The sequence below is a fragment of the Ornithodoros turicata genome, chromosome 5 (assembly GCF_037126465.1).
Source record: "Ornithodoros turicata isolate Travis chromosome 5, ASM3712646v1, whole genome shotgun sequence".
NCBI classification, from domain to species: domain Eukaryota; kingdom Metazoa; phylum Arthropoda; class Arachnida; order Ixodida; family Argasidae; genus Ornithodoros; species Ornithodoros turicata.
This window is the reverse complement of record NC_088205.1, coordinates 83,260,491-83,280,350: the sequence shown is the minus strand read 5'-3', so window position 1 is coordinate 83,280,350 and position 19,860 is coordinate 83,260,491. Positions and strand designations below refer to the sequence as shown.

Here is a 19,860-nt window from a genome sequence, read left to right as displayed (position 1 = left end):
CGATGTGGCAAACTTTTTTTGGAACTGAACTTTTTTTTCGAGACGCGTTCATGCAGGTTCGCGCATGGTTCGATGTCACTTGAGAGCAAAATGATGAAAGACGTACAGAGTTACCCGAGATAATGAGTTTATGGCCCATCGTAGGGCATAAAGTACTGTGGTACTCAAGTACTGTTCCGTGTCTACCAAAACGATAGTATCCAGACCACGACCTATCCAAACATCCAAAAGGCGATTAAAAACAGTCAGTCCCCTAGCGACACCTGGGAGCAAACACAATGCATGCTTCTTTTCCGCTGTATTCGCCGGTATCGCGTATCGCTCGTTGGTGACGTTGTGAGGGGTTCGTCGGGGTCGGGTTCGTGGTCGGGTTCGTCCATGCAGCGGTGCAGCTCGTCCAGACACAGCCGTATTGGCCGTATTCGCTTAGAAATGGCCTTTCTTTTTCGTTTTCGAAGCACGTGTGCGCGCAAATAAAAGGATCCCGTTAGGAAAAAACGGCCGTGTCATGTTGTACCGGGTACTGCATGTTTACGTGCAATTTGCACTGCAATTCTTCAAGTTGCATTTAGTTGCCGCTCGTCAGCTTTTCAGAGAGCTCTACTTGCGGTCTAAAGCGTGGTCGACGAAGGATTCTTGCCAGGAGGGTATGTGATTTTTTGTTATATCACGAGTGTGTTTAATTGGGCCTGGTTGGATATCGTCATTGTAAATGGAGAAACACCGCAAAGCCAACGAAGACCGAGGATACAGACAGGCCAACAGAAACATACATATACAAACAGGAACAACATGCCCGTGAGCTTGGGGAAGAAGACACGGCTGAAAAAGAGCCTTGTTTTGTGCTTTGTCTTTTTTTTCCGGGCTCAGGCATGGGTAGATCCAGACCAGGTGGGATAGGGTTTCTTTTTCCAGTTGTGTAGCCTGGGGAGGGAGAAGGGAAACCTGATGTTTAAAAGGACGGTCGCATCTGGAAACAGCCGACAGCCACTTGGCTAATTATTTCGTCGGAGAAGTGCTTAGATATTAAATAAACGAATTTTAACGATCAGCGCTGCTTTCTCAGCTGCAGTAGCTACAGGGGCGTGACGTCACTCCATAACCGGAGGAGTGAGAGGGCGGTGCTCGAAGGAGAATGGCCAAAGGTGCGCTCGTGGCATTCCTTTTCTCAAGGCTGTGTTCTAATTGGTTTTTAGGGAGTGACGTTCTGCTCGTTTTTGCAGAGAAGGAATTCCGGCGTACTGTCAACATCTGGCGTCTGCTCTTGTCATGCGCTCCTATACATAGCTTTGCTGCTATAACTGCTATAGTTTTGAAATCGACTGGAATGGATGTGAACTGTCCCTTTAAGCCAGTGCTTTTGTTTTTTTAAGAGGGGGTACTGCACCTCTCCGCGGTTCCGCCACAAAGCTGAGGGACATGTTGCTAACGTCAGGTAGATACCAGCTCGCTTGCATGCTACTTCTATGTTTAGCCTTCGCACGTGCGCTTGTGCTGGTGTCATTTGGTGCGGTTTAGGCCTGCCAGACAATTTAAACCATAATACCTACATACCTGAAAAAAAAAAATGAAAAAAAGTCTAGGAACATCCATTGGTCGATCCTTCGGAAATGCGTCATTTCAGGGTTCGTGTTAGCATTTAACTTAAAGGAGTTACCGTAAGGCATTTTGAAAGGGTTATGCTGACACATTTTCGAGGGAACCACGAATGGTTCTTCCTAAACTTCTTTGAAGGCTTGTGCTACCCGAAATAGCGACCCGGAGGCAGCGTTTCATAGACATGGTCCACACACGTTCCTCGGTCAGTGGAGATGGAACCTTTGGGGATGGCAGAACAGACAAAGCACAGAGAATACGCGTCTAAGGTGAACTGGAAGTCTTTCACATCGTCTTGGTTGAATTCTTTTACAATAACGACCCCCGAGTAAGCACAACGCAGTCCATCATGCGGTTTACAGTGGTTGCCTCTTGGCTGTGTGTAATCCCTGGCTGGAGGTACACAGTAAGGACGTTGAGACCTGTGGCACAGGACTCGCTGTATTCGTGAGCATTGCTGCGAATCTCTCTAGGTGTAACACTGATGCCATCCTTAGCGTAGATGGCAACTCCGGCCTTTCGTTTTCCAGGACGTTTGGCTCCAGTGCTGTAGGAGAAGAAGCCCTTGATTTGGATGGGCACATCGGGATCCATCTCAGCCTGTGAGAATCTAAAGTCTGAGTCTAAAGATAACATAACTCGCGTGTTGTTTCCAGCGGTCTTCGTTGTTTTCGTTCAAGCTGCTCCTGTGATAGTGTCCCCTTCCTTCTCGTTTCTCTTTTCCTTTGACACGAGCCTTCTGATGTTAATGCATTTATATTAGCCAAATTGCGTCGTTATCTGTCATTGGTATTCAGCAGTCAGTTGCACAAATTCATCCAGACGCCAGCTTATCGAGGAAAGGATCATGTTTCCATACGACAATTTTTTGTCTGCCTTCACGCATCACTTCTCGACATGCTCTTGGCTTTTCTTTCCTTGCACGGCACTAGCAGATGACAGGCGTTCTGGAAGTGCATTTGATGCCTGTGCCTCATTCCGAGTGACCACAGATGGCCTTTTAAGACTTATCTCGAGCACTCCATGTCAAAGCTTACAGCTACACTCTTGCAGATATCCACAATTTTGTTGGTAGTCTGCACCACAGACAATGGTTTACGTATTTTAGAGGCTTGCTTGGGTGAACGAAGTAGCACTCTTAGATGTCGAGTAAAAAATCCCACATCCTATTTTACATTTTTCCCAGTGATATTGACCAACTCTAGTCCAAATATTCAGCTCCACAAATGCGAGGGCTGGCTAAGGTCTTGACCTCATTCTTCCGTGTTTCAGCCGATACTCTCGTGTTACCATGACATGATAGTGTGATATCCCATTTTCATATCCCTGTTCACTTTAGACTATCAGGCCTCTGGAAAAATGGCAGTCATAACAGGTGGAATACACGGAATAGGGTTCGAGACCACAAGGCAGCTACTGGCCCTCGGAGTAAATGTCGTCATCGGTAAGTATCACTACAGTGTGATAGCCTTCTATCATTCAGAGACAATGAGAAAACGACACTGTATGTCCAACAGTTAATTTTGACGCAAGTTTTGAAAGCAAACGGTTATGGCGTGCTGCTCAAATGTAGTGCACAAAAAATAATTACGCTAGTAATAAGAGTGGTTATTATTGCCTACACACACATGTGCCAGAAGGACTTATGGAAGCAGATTGATCAGTTTGTACAATGTTAATGCCACGGGAGGAGTTAACATAAATGGGCCACATTTTTTTGACAAATTGTTTCTTATTTGTTTTACCAGAAGATGGAACTCAACTGTGCCTTCTCTCATTCACCGGTCAGGCTGTCTGATCTGTGACAAAACCTGCTTTAGTTCGATTGACAGTTGTCATCTCCTTAACACTGTGTTCCAAGTATGAGACGAGCATGTTACTCTAGTCACAGTATCGTTGCAGGTTCGCCAACCCCAGATCAGCACAAATTCGCGGAGCTTTCGACGGAGTTCTCCAGCTCGAAAGGTGAATACCCGCTCTTTTACCGGTTGCGAAGCTTGGACACTAATCTTGTTTCAGTAACTTGGTTTCACCTGGACCTAAGGTCAATGACGTCTGTTCGGGACTTTTCTCAACGAATACTTGACTGCGGAGCTGATATTGACGTACTCATCTGCAACGGTAGGTAAGGACAAAAGACCGAGCTACACATTAATTTCAGCGGGTGTCATGTTTGTGCCCCAGCAGGACACAGAAGATGGCTTTGAGATGCACATGAGCGTAAATTACCTGGGACACTGTCTGCTCACCTGCCTCCTGATGCCGAGGCTCCGTTCCCGCATTGTCAACGTCACTTCGTGCGCACACAAGGCGACCAGCATCAACTTTGCAGATCTTCACGGCAGGTGAACAACTCTGGTGTTCTCTGGTGTTTTACCAAAAGATGCCGTCATATCCACACGATCGAATTAGTTGTGCCGAGGCAGGATATGTACGATATTATTTTCCTCGCTTTTTCTTTTCCTTCAGTTTTGTATCTCACAGCGGAATAATCTTCCATATGATGCTGTTGGCGTGTCTTCCCTTTCGGGCTATTCACGGGGTGCAAGCTTAGTGGTGCACAACTCGGTGTCCTTTAATCTCGTCATAATTTTTGCCCCACGGTTGTTGTACGCATACGTAAATGAATGAAACAGATTCCTGCAGGCAGGCTTATTCTCGCTTCCATGGTTACTGCCAGTCGAAGCGTGCGCAAGTACTGTGGACTGCAGCACTTGGTAGGCGACTGCGTGACAAGATGACAGTCTTATGCGTCCACCCTGGTGTTGTGGACAGCTCACTGTACCGGCACGTCTGGTGGGCACCCCTGGCCTCGGGACTTCTCTTCAAGGTGAACACATTTTCCTGGTCCTGTTTCGTTCTGACCCATCGTTATTGTAGAGTTGCACGGGAACTTCGAAGGGGTACGCTCGTGATTATATTTTTGCCAATGTACAGGAACGTGATTGCTGCAGGGCCGGCGATGGGGGGGAGTAAGGCGACTGCCTTAGGCCCTGCACACCCCTAGCACCGGCCCTGATTGCTGCGCCACTTGCGCAGTTTTGCGCTCACGCGAGGTCCTGCTACATTCTGCTACAAAAAAGCCAAAATGTTGAACTTCCTGCGCCACTGTGCACCCATTACGATTTCTTCCCCCATTTTGAAGAACAACAGTAAGAAAACAGAAGTCTTTGTCACCTACTGAGTCAGTTCAAGCGAAGAGAGTTCATATTAATTCTAATCACCAGCTCGCTTGCTCTTCAGCAATTCTTTCATTGGCATAACAATTTCATTTTTTGTAGCTCTCAAAAATGAAACTACATCGGAACAGTAGTTCATGTTCTTTCAACCTGGACAGGGCTTTTAGGGAAGCGTTCTTAAATGGTCCAACCAGCATCTTCCTGTTGCACCAAAAATGGTTAAAGAAGAGAAAGTGCCTCTTAATGAGCGCTTTTCGAGGGAGGCAACCCTAAAGGCACGGTTTCTTTCCCTCCATACTTTACTGGCTTTGCACAGGGATCTCAGTGGTGGGCCTCATACCCTTACGGGAGGACATCGCATTGTACGTGTCCTCCTGACGCCGCCCAGTCAAACGTTGCTTACAATTGCGCACTAAGGCCGAAACCGCTATCCAGTGCTGGTGTGCTCCGACGGCAGTGCTTTATTATTTACAAAGGCTCGAAAGTGACAACGAAACTTATACTTACAAAATGACTGCGAGCAAGAAGCTTGCGAAATGATATAATCCCGCGTGAACATTGTGTAAAACAGGGATTCAGTGCAATCGAACAAAACATCTTAAAATACGTAACTCTGAATTAATTTGTTTGAGCTAATGTCATTCCAACACTGCACGCTGATGCAGGCGGCAGACGAAGGTGCAGCTGCTGTTGTGCACGCTGCTCTCGGCCAACAACTGGAAGGAGCCAAGGGGGCGTACGTCGAATACGGCCAAGTCCACACTGTCGCAGAAGAGCAAAATGCAGAAGAGGAGCGTCTCTGGACTGCCACTTGGGACATGCTCAGTCCATGGGCCAGTTCATGTTGCATTGACACTGCCAACACTGTCGGCTAATAAATGTTGCTAGATTTCCATCTTCAGTGGAACATCTGTAAAGGCAAACGTGACTTTTTAGCAGAGCCCCGTAATTGAGTAGAAAGTCTACGAGAGAGGGTACTTCAGTTAGTGTTCAATTTGCGCTTGCCTAGAGGGTTATTTATGTGCTCAGTTATGCCAATCGTAGCAAAAGAAATGAAACTAACCTACTGGCATCCTGCTGCCGTCAACGTTATTGAATTAGAAATATCCCGTGCGCAATGGGCGGTACTACCAGGCACTCGAGTACTACTTTAAGTACATTTCCAATTATGTACTTTGTAGTTTCGTATTGGGTATTCAAATGCAAAGACAAAAAATGGAAAATATCGAGCAAGTTTTGTGTCTGGAAGCAGTATATTTGAACAAGAAAATGGATAGCTGTCCTCCATTTTTGCTACTATACTTCTAAGTAAGTGATGCACGTACGAATAAATCTGGAAATAAAAAGTCTTTACAAGCACAACTGGTTGCCTGAGCAGCTGTGAAAGGAAAATAAGCAATCTTACAGTTCATATTCATCGGCAAGCACTAACTAGCTGGGCTTCAGAACTAGAGTTTGCGAAAAAATACTTCCAATAAAGTGACAACGCATAAAATAATACATTTGCAACACGCAATCTTCCTTAGTCCCATTTTTTGCAGAGTACTGCAAGAAAGCTTGTACAGTAATCTACAGTATTTTCAGTGTTTTTATCACTTGTGTTGACCGCACTTGACAAAGTTTCTACATTCCTCGATTGCATGGACATATATTGCAATGAAAAAAATGGCCAGGAAGCGAGCGAGATGATGCATAATGTAAAACCCCGAAACTAGGGATCGTCCTCTAGTCTTCATACTCTACGTCTCCAGGCCTTGTTCACGCTTTGTAAACTTGGACATTGCATTGCTACCACCCAAGCTGAATTCTGCTTCCTGGGCCTCCAGCTCCGAAAAAGACGTTTGGTTTCGTCCATTTGTACCTACCTTGGCAAAGGAAGAACTGTTGTGAGTGAGCAGTTTAAGTTCCTTGTTTCATCGGCAGATACCTTATGGGCACTGCTTCTGGGGCCAAACCGTGGAGTTTGCTCAGTGGATCGCCCTATGCAATTTGGCCTTCTCTTACAAGTTTTCTGCTTTGAGATCTTCTCTCCGTACGCCTGCACACCAGCCAAGTCCGAAAAAAGCGCCGCCCTAACCCTAAACCCTACTAGTGCTCCCGTGTCTGCCCGCACAACAGCTTCCTTCTATGGGATGAAACAATTGTAAAGGCTTCTGAAGTGGACCCCCACAGAAGACTTTTGAGAGAGACCCTATGCATAACCTCTTGTGGGAGTTGTGTCAGCAACCCATCCGTAATCCTTGGTCCGGCCTTGAGCAGACTTCTTGTTCCCCCGAACTGACCCTTTTTGTCCTCAACGGGTTGTTCCCTTTCCTCTGGTTGTATATTAAGTCTTGTATGTGAAGTAACATTTTCAGCTGTGTTTGAGACTTCGGGTTGTGTCTGTCCTTTCGTGTTCCCTAGTCTCGGGGTTTTACATTATGCATATATTGCAAGTTTTCACTCTTCAAAATGTACCAACTTTCCTAGATTACTGCCCTAACTCAGTTGAAATGCACTCAAGTACTTTGAAGTACAATTCCTAGCACTTTGTACTGTACTTCAAGAGCTATAGTGACGTCAGGTACATTACTTTAAGTAGAATTCACTGGCAATGGGTCGTACCGGAGAATCCTGATCATAGTTCATGTCGTCTGCATCCAACTCGTCATCTTCATCTTCATTGCTGTCGCTCTCCTCGTCGTCGTTGTCGTCTTCCTCCTCGTCCTCTTCGTCTTCCTCCTGTAACTTTATACATCTATGTATACCGAGGTATACTGGCTCATCAGTTATTGTACTTACCTCGGCAGCTGTTTTACCGATGGGGACAAGCTCGCTGTGCTTCTGCGATATGCTCGTTAGCTGAAATGTACGGCATACCTCAGTCTTCGCCCAAACGGTAAAGTTTATACTTACAGCATTCTGATGTTCTTTCTCGAGCTGAGTCAGCTCTGCCTCATCGTCGCACGGTCTATCGACGCAGAACCAATGAGGATCCGCAATTTTGGGTTGAAGGGATGGGAAAAGCGGAGTCTCCATCGGTTTCTCGTTCAGCGTGATCGCAGTTGACGAGCACGTCGATTTTATGAGTAAAAACTGTCCAAGACCACGATATTTCCAACTTTCCAACCTACCCTACATTTAGCCGACGAAATCCAACACATGCCACTGCTAAATCCTATACTAGTCAAGTTGAGCCACAGGAAGATCCGGCATGCAGTCGCCTACTGTGTGACGCTGTAGCTTCTGTACTGATTTGCATAATTTGTTTTATGCAGTTTGGGGGGCAGAATGTTTGGCAAGCAAAAAAGAACCCGCTCGTGTCCACTGGTAGACATCACAACAAAACACCAACAGATCACAACTCATCGAGCGACGACAGAAATACTATTTGTTATATGTTTCTTGCGTGTTCTGCTTTGCAGTACAGACAAACGCGGAGCAACTTTGATAGAACAACGCTGTCTCCAACTTATACTCAAAAACATCCACGCTTAGTCCGAAAAAACTCCGAAGAAAAGTAAGCGCTGCTTTTGGGAGCCGCCCTGTAGCCAGCCAGCGTACGGAAGGCGCGCAAGCCGAAGTCCATTTCCTGCGAAGACATCTCAAGGATGACAACAAAGCGTGGCACGTGATTCATCACGTCACGTGGCCATCTCGGGACCAATAGGAAGGCGTTCATGAGTGTACCTTCGCATGCCGCCGGCGGGCGATGGAGGGCTAAGCGCCGCCGACAATGGCCTGCAGCAGACAACCATGCTGTGGGGTGAATGGGGCAATCCTGAAGGTGGGACTCGTGGTCACTTTGGGATTGTTGATCGCCCTGTCCGGCCTCGCCTCCTACACCGTTTTTCCGTCCGTCCTCAAGAGTCAGGTGAAAGCTGTGAGTACCGTCCCCTAATGGCACGCCCGACACTCAGCTGGGAGGTCACGTGCCTTTCTTGGAAGCGCGTGCTTTTTGGCGAAATGATGTTCGCGGAGCAACGACGCGAGTCCGCTTTGTTTTTCGGCTCGGTTGTCTCTTGGCGAGGTATTTATGGCCCTAGAGTGAATGCTGCACTATAGGCTGTCCAAAATAGCCGCCTCAAGAGAGCGAGGAGCTGCGAAAACTTGCAATGACACCCTTTGTGCTCTTTCCTCCACTATCGTTGTGAACGTTATTTTGTATATATAAATGTGCACGTAAGTAGATGCTAACATAGCACACGTTGGCCACATCGTGGTGCTTGTTGCTTATATCATCATGTATGCATTCCACGATCGGTGCCAGGAATGTCTCTATACCCACACCCTTGGTTTTTTGCAACCCCCCCCCCCCCCTCCCTGAAATTTATGAGATTGCACAGTACCCACATGCATGTAACCATTTACATAGATCCCCTAGAAGCTCAGTACCCCCCCCCCCCCACACACACACACACACACCGGTCGATTTCTGGACATTGCTGGTCGTTGCTAAAACATTAATTTATATACATGTGGGCGTTAGTATGTACCAGGGATGGGCTTAAATAATTTGTTACGTATTTATATATAAATTACTTCAATCGAATAAAAGGCACTATCCGTTATAATTGACTCACATAATTGACTGCTACTATGTCACATAAAGTGCTTTGTTTGAATGTGTATTTATATGTCCGGCATAAATACTTTGTAAGTGCAGTATTTAAATACCAAATATAAATACAGTATTTAAATACCTCAAATGAGCGAATGATTAGGATCAACGAAGACTGAATAACATTTTATATGAGCATTCAAGCAGACAGTTGCAAAGCAACATCATTTCATCATCATAGTGATTTTAATGATGAAATGATTTTATTAGAATATTCTGCTGGCACGGTGCTGGCAGAACGGCGTTAGTCCTCGTTTGTGGTCTTTCTCACGACTGTCGTTTCTTTCATGATCCGCCTCATTTCGAAGGATGAGTGGGACGGACCGCTCTGAGAATTGAACCCTCATCCTGTGGGTTGGGTCACTCGAAGAATTTTTCCGCGCTCTCTTTCGTACGTGATTACCGGGCGATCTGTCTGCCAGCCACGCAGCAGGATGCTGCTGGGTGAGGTTGTGGTGAATGAGCCCGTTCACCTCACGGTGAGCTGGCCTACACCTGGTGTGGGGAGCATAGTGGGAAACAACGAGACACAAAAGAGGGTTTTGAACGTGATTTTACTCCGTCGGGGATATGGGCTGCCAGGGATGTCGCCGGACCCGGTCGGGTACCGCCCAGGGTAACTGGAACCGGGTGGGTTGAATGGCCGAACTGATGGAGAACCCTCGTACGACGTGACAGTGAGGCGGCAGCTGGGATAGACCGGGAAGTGCAGTGGAGGTTCAAGTCCACCAAGGGCCGGTGTCTGCAAGTCTGTGGTTCGAGCCACAAGTTCCGTCCAGTTCCTTTTTCCAGTCCCTCTCTCGAGCTGCACCTGCAAGGAACCGCCGCCGCTACTCTTCGTCCTTTTTCCGCGCTCCCATGCACCAGCGCCACCACAGAGGTATTTTAAGTCCTGGGCTGACTTCACAGGGAAGGCTATGTCGACGACATCTCAAAAAATCTGAAGAAGAGAAAACATCCAGGGATTCATGCCACGATTCGAACCCAGGTCGCCTCCCAACCATCGTATATTGGAAACTTGCATACAATCCATTGACAGTGCTCTTGCACAACGGCAGTGCAGAAAGCTCCATCCAAAACTGTATTGCTGTCTATTGACCGAGCAACGGTGTCTTTTGTCAGCTCTTTTCTTTGACGTAAGATCCTTGTACTTGATGTTTTCCTTCTTTCCTCAAAAAGTTCATATTTGGTACTCAGTGAGGTATTGGTAAAAATGAGTCACGCTGTTGACACTACAATGCTGACACAAGTGCGCAATGTCCACGTATTCCCGAAAGAAACTTCGAATAGTGTACAAATGCTTCAAACTAAATGAATAACTTCTAGCCTCTAAGCAAGGTCTCACTCGCGACAGTAAATGCAGCTGCGAAATTTGGAAACGTGCGAATTTGGTGTGTCTACGAAGTATTTAAGTAAACAAAAACGAATACCCAGAAACGGTATTTCAGGGGTGGGCAGTATTTAAATACATGGTAATTAAAATACTATTTAAAATATAAGCACACGTATTTATATTTTGTATTTAAATACAGACACGAAAAATGTATTTATAGTTTAAATACCAATTTCCGGGTATTTATTCTGGTTAATAGTTTATAAATACTCCTAAATAGAGTTATATACTGACTTATAGTTTCCCTGCATTTGACCTTTCGGGAAGATGGGAGAGTTTGGGGTGCAGTTATGCCGGGTTTGTACTAGCATGCGCATGCGCGAAACCATTTTAAATGGCAAGTTTTTCACTGTTGTTGGCCAACGGTCGCGAATACCCAATTACCTCGTTGTACGAAGCATATTCGTCAAATTTAATACAAGCACTCGTTCATCGGCACCTGCGTAGATGCTGTTCTCCTTTGCGAATCTGATTGTTCGGCCGAACAGAAGATGCTTAAAAGATGCAGTCTTCGAGAGACTTCGAAGATTAAAATCGCCACGATAATCTAACAAATAAACGCTATTGTTCGTTGCTGATTTGTTATGATCATTCGTTATTTCTGTAATTCCAGATGACATTTTCCTCGCAGTATTTATGGTAGTAGTTACGGTATTTAAATACTGTATTTATATTTTGTATTTAAATACTCACGCTGTAAAGTATTTATGAAGAGTATTTAAATACCCCTTTCGTCGAAGTATTTCGTATTTGTATTTAAATACTCAAAAAATGTATTTATGCCCATCCATGTGGTATTTAAATATAAATACATCTTCTAGATCGTCTCGAACTACAATATATAAATACACGTACAATGCTGGAACACGCTCCTGCGCATTCCTTATACTCAGAGTAACACGCTACCAGCGGATGGGACCGTATTGACTTAGACATGTTCTTAAGTAAAAGTAACCCAGTCACATGTTTGCAAGTCCGTGCTGTTCCATTCTCTGCTAGCGTGATCACTCCGAGGAAGGAATGCGCCGGAGCGTGTTTCATAAACTTTTCTCCAGCACTGTACTAGTATACATACATAGTATTTTAAATACGTACGATGTGTTTAAATACTGCCCATCCCTGGTAAATACTAACATAACCCGCATTGGGGGCGGTTGTTCCTTATACAGTCATGTACTGCTCGTGACACGGTTGTCTGAAATCGCCTGCCAGTAGTTCTGCACCCCTGATTTCATTCATGCCATTCGAACATTTTGTTCCAATAATGTATTTAAAGGTGGACCACGTACCGCGTGTGTTCCTTACTCGTACTTAGTGACCTTGCAACTCCTCAAGGTTTGAGATGTGATAAGCCACAGGGTGTTGATTTCAGACAACCGTACCACGACGGCTGCTAACATTATTTCTAAGAACGCACGTAACCAAGGGGCGGATCCAGGAGCTTCTGATGGGGTTCCTGCCTTGGAAAGCGTTCTATATTATACTACCAAGGTCAATTGATACTCAATGGAACGACTGAAATTAAGGGGCGGGAGTGAGGACATCCGGACCCCCCCCCCCCCCCTAAACCGCCCCTGCACGTAACTATAAACGTAATTAGAGACCCGTTCAATAGCCGCGATGGTTTCCAAATTTGTCAGGTACAGCAGTGTGCACACTTAACAGTAACACGACCTCCATACAATCGGTGGCCGCAGTAGAAAGTGCGCAATGGTTCCCGACAATGCGAGTTGCAAACATGAAGGTCAGGTTTCGACTTACATATTGACTACTCGCATTGTGGCGAACCCTTGCGCACTTTCTACTGGGACCACCGATTGTACGGAGGTCGTGTTACTGTTAAGTGTGCACAGTGCTGTACGCCTTTGGAAGATTTTATAGTTAAGCATCCACACCCTGTGTGCCTGGACGAAGTGCACACGGTATGACGCCATCCTACGTTAAAGAAAACCCGAGGGCTCAAAATTGTTGCAATCTACAAGCGTAAAAATAATGCGGTTTCGACATCGTACACCGATTCGACCTTCGTAGAAGCACGTATCTATGCGCGAGCACACAACTGAACATACGAGGAAAACTTTTCCCTGGAAGCGCTTCGTATGTTTGGCTGGCGTTGAAAGCTTTGTCCAAGCATTGCTGTGCACAGCATTAAATAAGAAATAAAAAGTTGCGTGCCATTTAGCCAACGACATCTCGATCACCTTGTGAAAATCTCTCGCTTAAAGAGGCACTCATTAATCGTCCTGCGTAATGATATCTAAAGTCCTTGTAGGGGGCACATGACCGTTTTAGAGAAATGAAAAGGTAAATTCCCGGGTAATTTGGAACGATTTTATGCGTACATTTCGAAGACGGTGTTATCCGTGAAAGAGGATAATAATAATTATTTATTTCACTAATTTACGCGCACTGGCAAGAAAAACAAGATGGCTTATACCTGTTGGCCGTTCTTACTCAATGAGAGACAGAGAGATAAATATGTCGGCACAGTTCCCTTTGAAGTCGACCCAGGACGCACATTCCCCTAGAGCGTTATAGTCGTGACATTGGCCACCTCTGTGAGGCCGACAACGGCGAGCTCTTTCAGCGATACAAGACAGAGAGAGACAATTGCCAATGATCTATGTACTTACATAAGAAAAAAAAAGTTCTTCCGCGTATGACACTTAGTAGATCCGATATTTATTCACGGAGGATGTTATTCGTGTACGTATTCACACGAACGACATCCTCACGGAATATTCTAGTGGAAGAAAGAGTGAAAACACTGCTCACAGGGCCAGAGTTCCGTCCTGTGTTATGTTGAGCATTCACACGGTGCGGAATATCGGGAGTGGCGTACTGCGCATTTAGCAGACGACACCGTCAGCGTGTTTTCCTGTCGTCTGCTACAGAATATCTTGTTGCTAATGAAAAAATGGCTAGGAAGCAAGCGAGCTGGTGAAGATGATGCATAATGTAAAAAACCCCGAGACTAGGGAACACGAAGGGTTCGTGTTTGTGTCTGTCCCTTCGTGTTCCCTAGTCTCGGGGTTTTTTACATTATGCATCATCTTGTTGCTGTGTAGCAGGATATTCCCCACGGTTAGCAGTGTACGTGAAGACACGATGTTGAGCGTTTGCGCTCACGCGACAGCAGAAAGCTATGACGCTTTTCGCATCTTCCGTCTCTGGAGGAATGTCGCTCGTGTGAATACACGGTATCCCTCATCGTGTTAAATCGCGCCCAGGTTCCAATCTTCCAATGATTGCTTCCAAACATCACCTTTGTTTCTTTGTACTTCTCATTGCCATATAAGATACCGAATGAGATTATAAAGCAAAAGCAACTTTTTTTACGAGGATTGTTTGGATTTTACGAGAATCACGTATCATATCCTCCCCAAGCAGCACAATGTACTGAAAGTCGAGTGCAATAGGGGTGGACGGGTTGGTGGAAGGCCTTGAACAGACTCTTGAAACTAAAGAACATTGATAAGACACATACCGTACACCCCTATTGCACTCGACTTCCAGTGCATTGTGCTGCTTGGGTCAGCGTGTATACCACACTCAGTGGATAAAAACTTGATCCGATATTTCAGAGACGCTGTTATCCTTGTGGAAGAGGATGTTTATCCCTCGTCACGTTAAGCCGCGCGAAGATTCCAATCTTCTAAAGATAAAAACACGATATTTGCTGCTAGTAAACGAGCTCGTGACATTTCTGGAATCCAATCGGAATACATGCATGGTCTTTTGACCGGCCACACTGAGCGTCAGCCGAACTTCGGAGTAGCATATCTTCCCCGTTACTTATCGGAGCGAGTTGCTCAGAATTGAGATGTATGCTCGTATGTGCTAGAAGACATGCGAGTGACGTTCTATCGCCTTGAAAGTGAACGAATGATGTCAATTGACGGACATCCAATATTGTTCCGACCTTTCGAGACATATCTTTCGTGGCCATGTAGCCATATCTTTCGTGGTATATTCAGAACAGAAAAAAAGTTCAGAAGAACTTAGTTAAGGCAGTAGTGTGGTCAAGTTGGTACATCACGAATGGGAAAAAACAGCGCAAAAAACTGGACAGACAGAGAAGACACACTGGAAGCGCTGAAAAAATGTAGAACGCTTCACGCTCTCCGTGTGTACGTGTGAATCGAAACTTACTGCGTACAAAACGGCGATAATTCCCGTCGTGGAATATGGGTAGCCCGATGCACTCTAAAAAAAGAAGGAAAAAAAAAAGCCAACGTGTGAACAATCAGTCTGTTAAGTTGGAGGGTATCATATTATAGGAGGTTAACGTTAACTAGTGTTTCCACGTAATTCGTTGGAACTTAGGAACAGGGTGCAAAAGAAGAGTAAGTTGTAGTCCCGTAATCCTTTTTGGGAGCTGCCAACTCTGCTGTTAGAGGGCACTTGTTTATGCACAGAGTAAAGAACGTTTTCGTCATTTTCAATACCAGCCCTTCTGAATGGGATTCATGGACCACTCCAGTTTCTGAGAAGGTCCTTGAGTGCAACGTGCACCTCTTATTATTGTGCTTCCTCAGACTCAAGGAACTCTCAGCGCTCCTAGTTGGTTCCCTCTGTTGTTCCTCTTGTGGGTCAAGTGGCGCCCATTGGAGCAATTGCGAGGGCAGACTTCTCATGGAAATCCTTCTGAAGCCTCTTCGTCGGTAGCAGAATGGGTCTTTCATGCAGGGTCTCGGTGAATTTCACGAGTCGAACACGATCGAGATAGATCGCAACTAAAGCTTATTTAGTGACTAACCGCAACAGATGCAGTTGGCACAGTCCCTGCGAAAACCTCCATATAGCTCCAAGAAAATGCTGCTCGGTGCTCCTGCTTCCGAGCTTAGTTCTTTCCTTGTGTGACGTCACACGGTGTAGTTCAACTATGCAGCCGAAAGCTACGCTAGTTTCGTTTGTATCCATAATTTCCACAAAGACCGGTCTGTTCAAATCAGAAGGACAATGGTTTTGTTTTTCGAGCGCCTCATCTTTAATGTCTACTCTACGGTTTAACCGCCTTTTTCACTCAGTACATGGTGCGAGTGGTCACTTTTATTTGGAAAGGGTGACCTGATTTTATAGTCCTCCAATTAGTGACGACGGTCACCGATGACGCTACGAAAGAGCACAAGGGCCAGTAGAACACAAGTGCAATTTGTGATTTTTTTCTGTTTCGAGCTGTTTCGCAGGTCCAGTAAAAAATGAGCTTGACCAGTAAAGCGCTTACATGAATCTCCGTTCCCAGAGGCTGGTGTTAGAACCAGGCAACCAAGTGTTCAGCAGTTGGGAGCAAGTCCCCATCCCAATCTACGTTTCCTATTACCTCTTCAATGTGACAAATCCAGAGGGAATTCTTCAGGGCACAGAGAAACCACGTCTCGAAGAGATTGGACCTTTTACATTCCGGTAGGTCCCAACTCGCTTCGCCATTTTCCGTAAAATGAGCGTTTCCAGCACGTGACTCGCCGACGTCACGACTTGTGTATCCAAGCGTAATGTGTCATTCCTTTCTCCATCGAAATCACAATGTATGATAGCGGAAAATATCGTTTCTCTATAGGGGACAGAACCTGAAATGGGTTAGAGTCTCTGTCGTTGACGAAGGCAACCTACACTTGGTTGCCAATTCTACCAAACATATGCGTTCATTGTATCGAGTTTTTAACCGTGGTTAATTTACCGCATAAAATAATTTAAATTGTCGCCGAGTTATGGAGTGTCCTCACCCATGCAACGCAGGGAAACACGAGAAAAAGTGAACGTGAGCTGGCACGAGAATGGTACCTTGTCCTACCGCCAGTTGAAGAGGTACTACTTTCAGCCAGACAGAACGCATGGTTCCTTCGATGATGCCATCGTCACTCTCAATGTACCCATGGTGGTAAGTCATCGTCAGCGAAGGCTCATTACTTGCCGCTCATCGTGGAGAAAATATATGACACCTTTTGGTCTCCAGTCAGCTGCGTACGCGACAAAGTACCAGGAGGAGACATCCTTCTTCAAGTATGCCATATCCTCGATCATCGAAGACACCGACAGCACTTTCTTTGTCAAGAGGCTGGTACGAGAACTTCTGTTCGAAGGCTACGAGGATCCTCTTATCGAGACCGCCATAGAGATGGACATGGATGTTCCAGCGGACAAATTCGGCTGGATGTATGGCGTATGTGGTCTTTTGCTCGTCGCTAGATTTCCTGCCACGCAACCCATTTGAATTTCTTCATCAGTGACTCGTCGCTCTTTGGCCTAAGTAGCCCTTGCGCCAAAACACCTTGAACTACATACATACGCAACCTGTTTTTGAGCGTTCTTTACCTCGTGCAGAAAAACGGCTCCGATGACGGCCAGTACTCCATTTTTTCGGGACTCAAAGGAATGGAAGACTATGGATTCGTGGACAACTTTAATGGCATGAGGTGAGCGGCCTGCTTCGTCGTTAATGTTCATCAACACGGTTTCATTTTCAGCAATATGACAGCGTTTCATGGACACTGTAACACCCTCAGCGGAACGAGTAAGTGACCATCGGAAACAGCATCGTGAAGCCACCTGTGAATTTGCAGTTGACACGATGAGCTGTTATGATGAGTGTTGTGAAGTGAAGGGGTATAACGTCAGGTCATGTCTTTCTTCCATTTCCAAATGGAAGGCCGTCCATGAGACATTTGCGTACATTGTGTGCACAAGCGCGATCGAAGCCCTAGCGCTCTATTGGAGTTTATCGGAGACGCTATTATGAGGCTAAAATTTACATTACATTTACTGTTAAAGAAGCGGTGGTGAGTTGTAACACCGTTTTCTCGTGGACGCCGCCATATTGAAAGCGCAGCGCCGTCTAGCCGGACCTTTATGCCTTTAGCCTTTAACCTGTATTCATGCGTTCCGTTACGAACAGTACGAAAAAGACTCCATTTTCGCTTCACGAATTTCACGGTACACGTTTGGGGGCCGAAAGTTAGCCCAGAGAAAAGAGTAACTGTTTGGACTGACTGATGCGCAGCCGGCGATATGTGGCCACCAGAATCCCTGGAAGACGCGGAAACCGTGGAACTGTTCCTCGCCGAATTCTGCAGGTCGATCCGACTGAGGTATCTGACAGAGGTGTTGTCTCATGGCGTCCGACTCCGACGCTATTGGGCAGACAACCAGTTGTTCAACTACTCCCTACCCGAGAACCGCTGTTTCTGCGGCGACTCGTGCTTTCCTAGCGGTGTTCTGAACGTCTCTGCGTGCCAACACGGTGAGTACGTGGACACGCAGTCCACGGCCGACCGCTGAAAGTCTTGCCGCTTTACATACAGGAGTGGTTGTGCTCCCTGTGCAGGAGCGCCTTTGGTCATATCCTATCCGCATTTCCTGTACGCGGATCCTTCCTACGAGGCTGCCATGGATGGACTTAGGCCCGACCCTCAGAAACATATCTTTCACATGGACATAGAACCCGTTAGTTTCCCTTATCTTTCACATTGCCATTTCAATTGAATTCATAAGGATTGTTCCGATAACGACAGGAAGCTGGACATTTTAATGTGGTACAGAACAGCCACTGTTGGAGGGCTTCATTATCGGGTCTGGAAAAGAGTAACTATATAGAAAACAGTTAAGGGCGGAGGTTATCCAAACAGTGATTGGCCATCGAGGGATAAATAACGTATAAAAAGAAAAGAAAAAGAATGAGGCCAGTAAAAGGACACGGGTGCTTAGCCTAATCAGTGACCCATCCCTTTCAGAAATTGGGCATTCCAGTACACGTAGCCGCGCGATTTCAAGTCAACTTATGGCTGGAAAGAATAGAAGGGGTCACGTGAGTACCAGAACTCAGTGCTTCTGACTGTTATTAGCCTCACTGATTTTTTTCTTTTGCAGACAATTTGATAATATTACCGATCCCATGTTCTATCCCATGTTCTGGTTTGAGACCGTAAGTCCACTTGGAGAATAGTTGAGCCTCGGTTGCTATAGTTTGAACAATTTCAGTTGGCCTCCGCCGACGAGGACACGACGGCCCAGCTTCGTCTTGTCACTGAAGAGCTGCCACAATATGTGACGGCGGCTTCTTTCGGAAGCATCATCCTCGGTGCCATTATCCTATTGGGGACGCTCGTGTACGCGATACGGTACACAAAACGACCGGTAAGTACCGGCGCCAAGTATAGTCCGCCGCCCAACCGTAAAGTACTTTTCCGCCGTAGAAGCCGCGGTAGCCAGCCTCCCAAGGCATCTGTAAGTAGATCACCTTAAAATCGTCTGCTTTCGCTTCCCGTAATGCCGATATATTTACGAAAGAGAACGTCGCTTTTCTGTCCGTTGAAAGGCTGCGTCTTAGCAATTCCCACACGGATTTCCTTTTCTGGGCCACAGAAACGTGACCTACGCCGTGTAGTACGTCTAAAGTACGGCCTGCAAGATGTGACGTGTCCCTCGCGTCTGAACCACGCCTTCAGGGACCATTGCTGTGGAATTGAGTCGCCGATAGTAGCGATAGCCATAGCTAGGCACTGTACGTGAATCCGCGGCGGTTCATAAACGCAAATGACACAGTAGATGGGAGGCATCGAGCAAGTCTAGTGTAGATGGCGTTCAACGAGTTCACCCTTTGTTTGAAAAGCGGACGATAGCAGCCCTAGAACCTTTGGTGGGGCATTTGGAAAAGGGCATTGGATGTGAAATCCTTCCCCTCATTTAAAGTTCCCTAAAGTGACGAAACGCTTCTGGCTCCACTACTGACAGCAGCTTTGCTTCTCGCTTGACAGACGCAAACGAAGCCGCTACGTGAACACTGCTTTCAGGACGGATTCTACTCGTATTAAAGAAGCATTTCACGCTTCTCATACGATTGTATCGGTCCAGATAAGATTGACGCGCGTATTTTTTTTTTCCCTTGCAGAAGACGACAGCCAAAGTGGCATACATTCCCGTGCAAGTGCTCAAGTGACTTTGTGTGAATGATACTCAATGCCTGGACGGACTGCTTCTCCTTTTATCGTGCCAACTATCTAGGTTGTTGTTTCCATACGAGATTCATTATTTTTATAACGTATTCTACAATAAAGACTCACGTTACGCATCATGTTCACCAACGTCGGATTTCA

General features: G+C 46.1%; 2 protein-coding genes across 7 annotated transcripts; one reads left to right on the top strand and one right to left on the bottom strand.

The window, feature by feature from the left end:
- The first annotated feature begins 302 nt into the window (after positions 1-302).
- LOC135395046 (scavenger receptor class B member 1-like) lies at positions 303-19,838 on the top strand. Of its 5 annotated transcripts, XM_064626225.1 has the most exons (18): positions 305-647; positions 2,936-3,040; positions 3,499-3,561; positions 3,616-3,717; positions 3,758-3,941; positions 4,243-4,426; positions 16,014-16,174; positions 16,508-16,649; positions 16,725-16,931; positions 17,093-17,184; positions 17,236-17,282; positions 17,769-18,008; positions 18,093-18,211; positions 18,499-18,572; positions 18,635-18,689; positions 18,746-18,901; positions 18,961-18,991; positions 19,656-19,838. In XM_064626225.1, the coding sequence occupies exons 1-17, from the start codon at positions 509-511 to the stop codon at positions 18,970-18,972; spliced, it is 2,082 nt and encodes a 693-aa protein (XP_064482295.1). In that variant the 5' UTR covers positions 305-508; the 3' UTR covers positions 18,973-18,991; positions 19,656-19,838. The 5 variants fall into 5 exon arrangements, 4 of the variants coding, with proteins under 4 accessions (XP_064482295.1, XP_064482294.1, XP_064482296.1 ...); XM_064626224.1 differs by lacking the exon at positions 18,961-18,991; XM_064626226.1 differs by lacking the exons at positions 305-647; positions 18,961-18,991 and having other exon boundaries at positions 3,021-3,040; positions 3,641-3,717.
- LOC135395047 (anaphase-promoting complex subunit 15B-like) lies at positions 5,206-8,621 on the bottom strand. Of its 2 annotated transcripts, none has more exons than XM_064626229.1 (4): positions 7,671-8,621; positions 7,557-7,616; positions 7,380-7,496; positions 5,206-5,685 (listed from the first exon to the last, which is right to left on the bottom strand). In XM_064626229.1, exons 1-4 carry the CDS (start codon positions 7,791-7,793, stop codon positions 5,674-5,676), a joined length of 312 nt encoding a protein of 103 aa, XP_064482299.1. In that variant the 5' UTR covers positions 7,794-8,621; the 3' UTR covers positions 5,206-5,673. The 2 variants fall into 2 exon arrangements, with proteins under 2 accessions (XP_064482299.1, XP_064482298.1); XM_064626228.1 differs by having other exon boundaries at positions 7,380-7,502; positions 7,671-8,614.
- Positions 19,839-19,860: the final 22 nt, after the last annotated feature.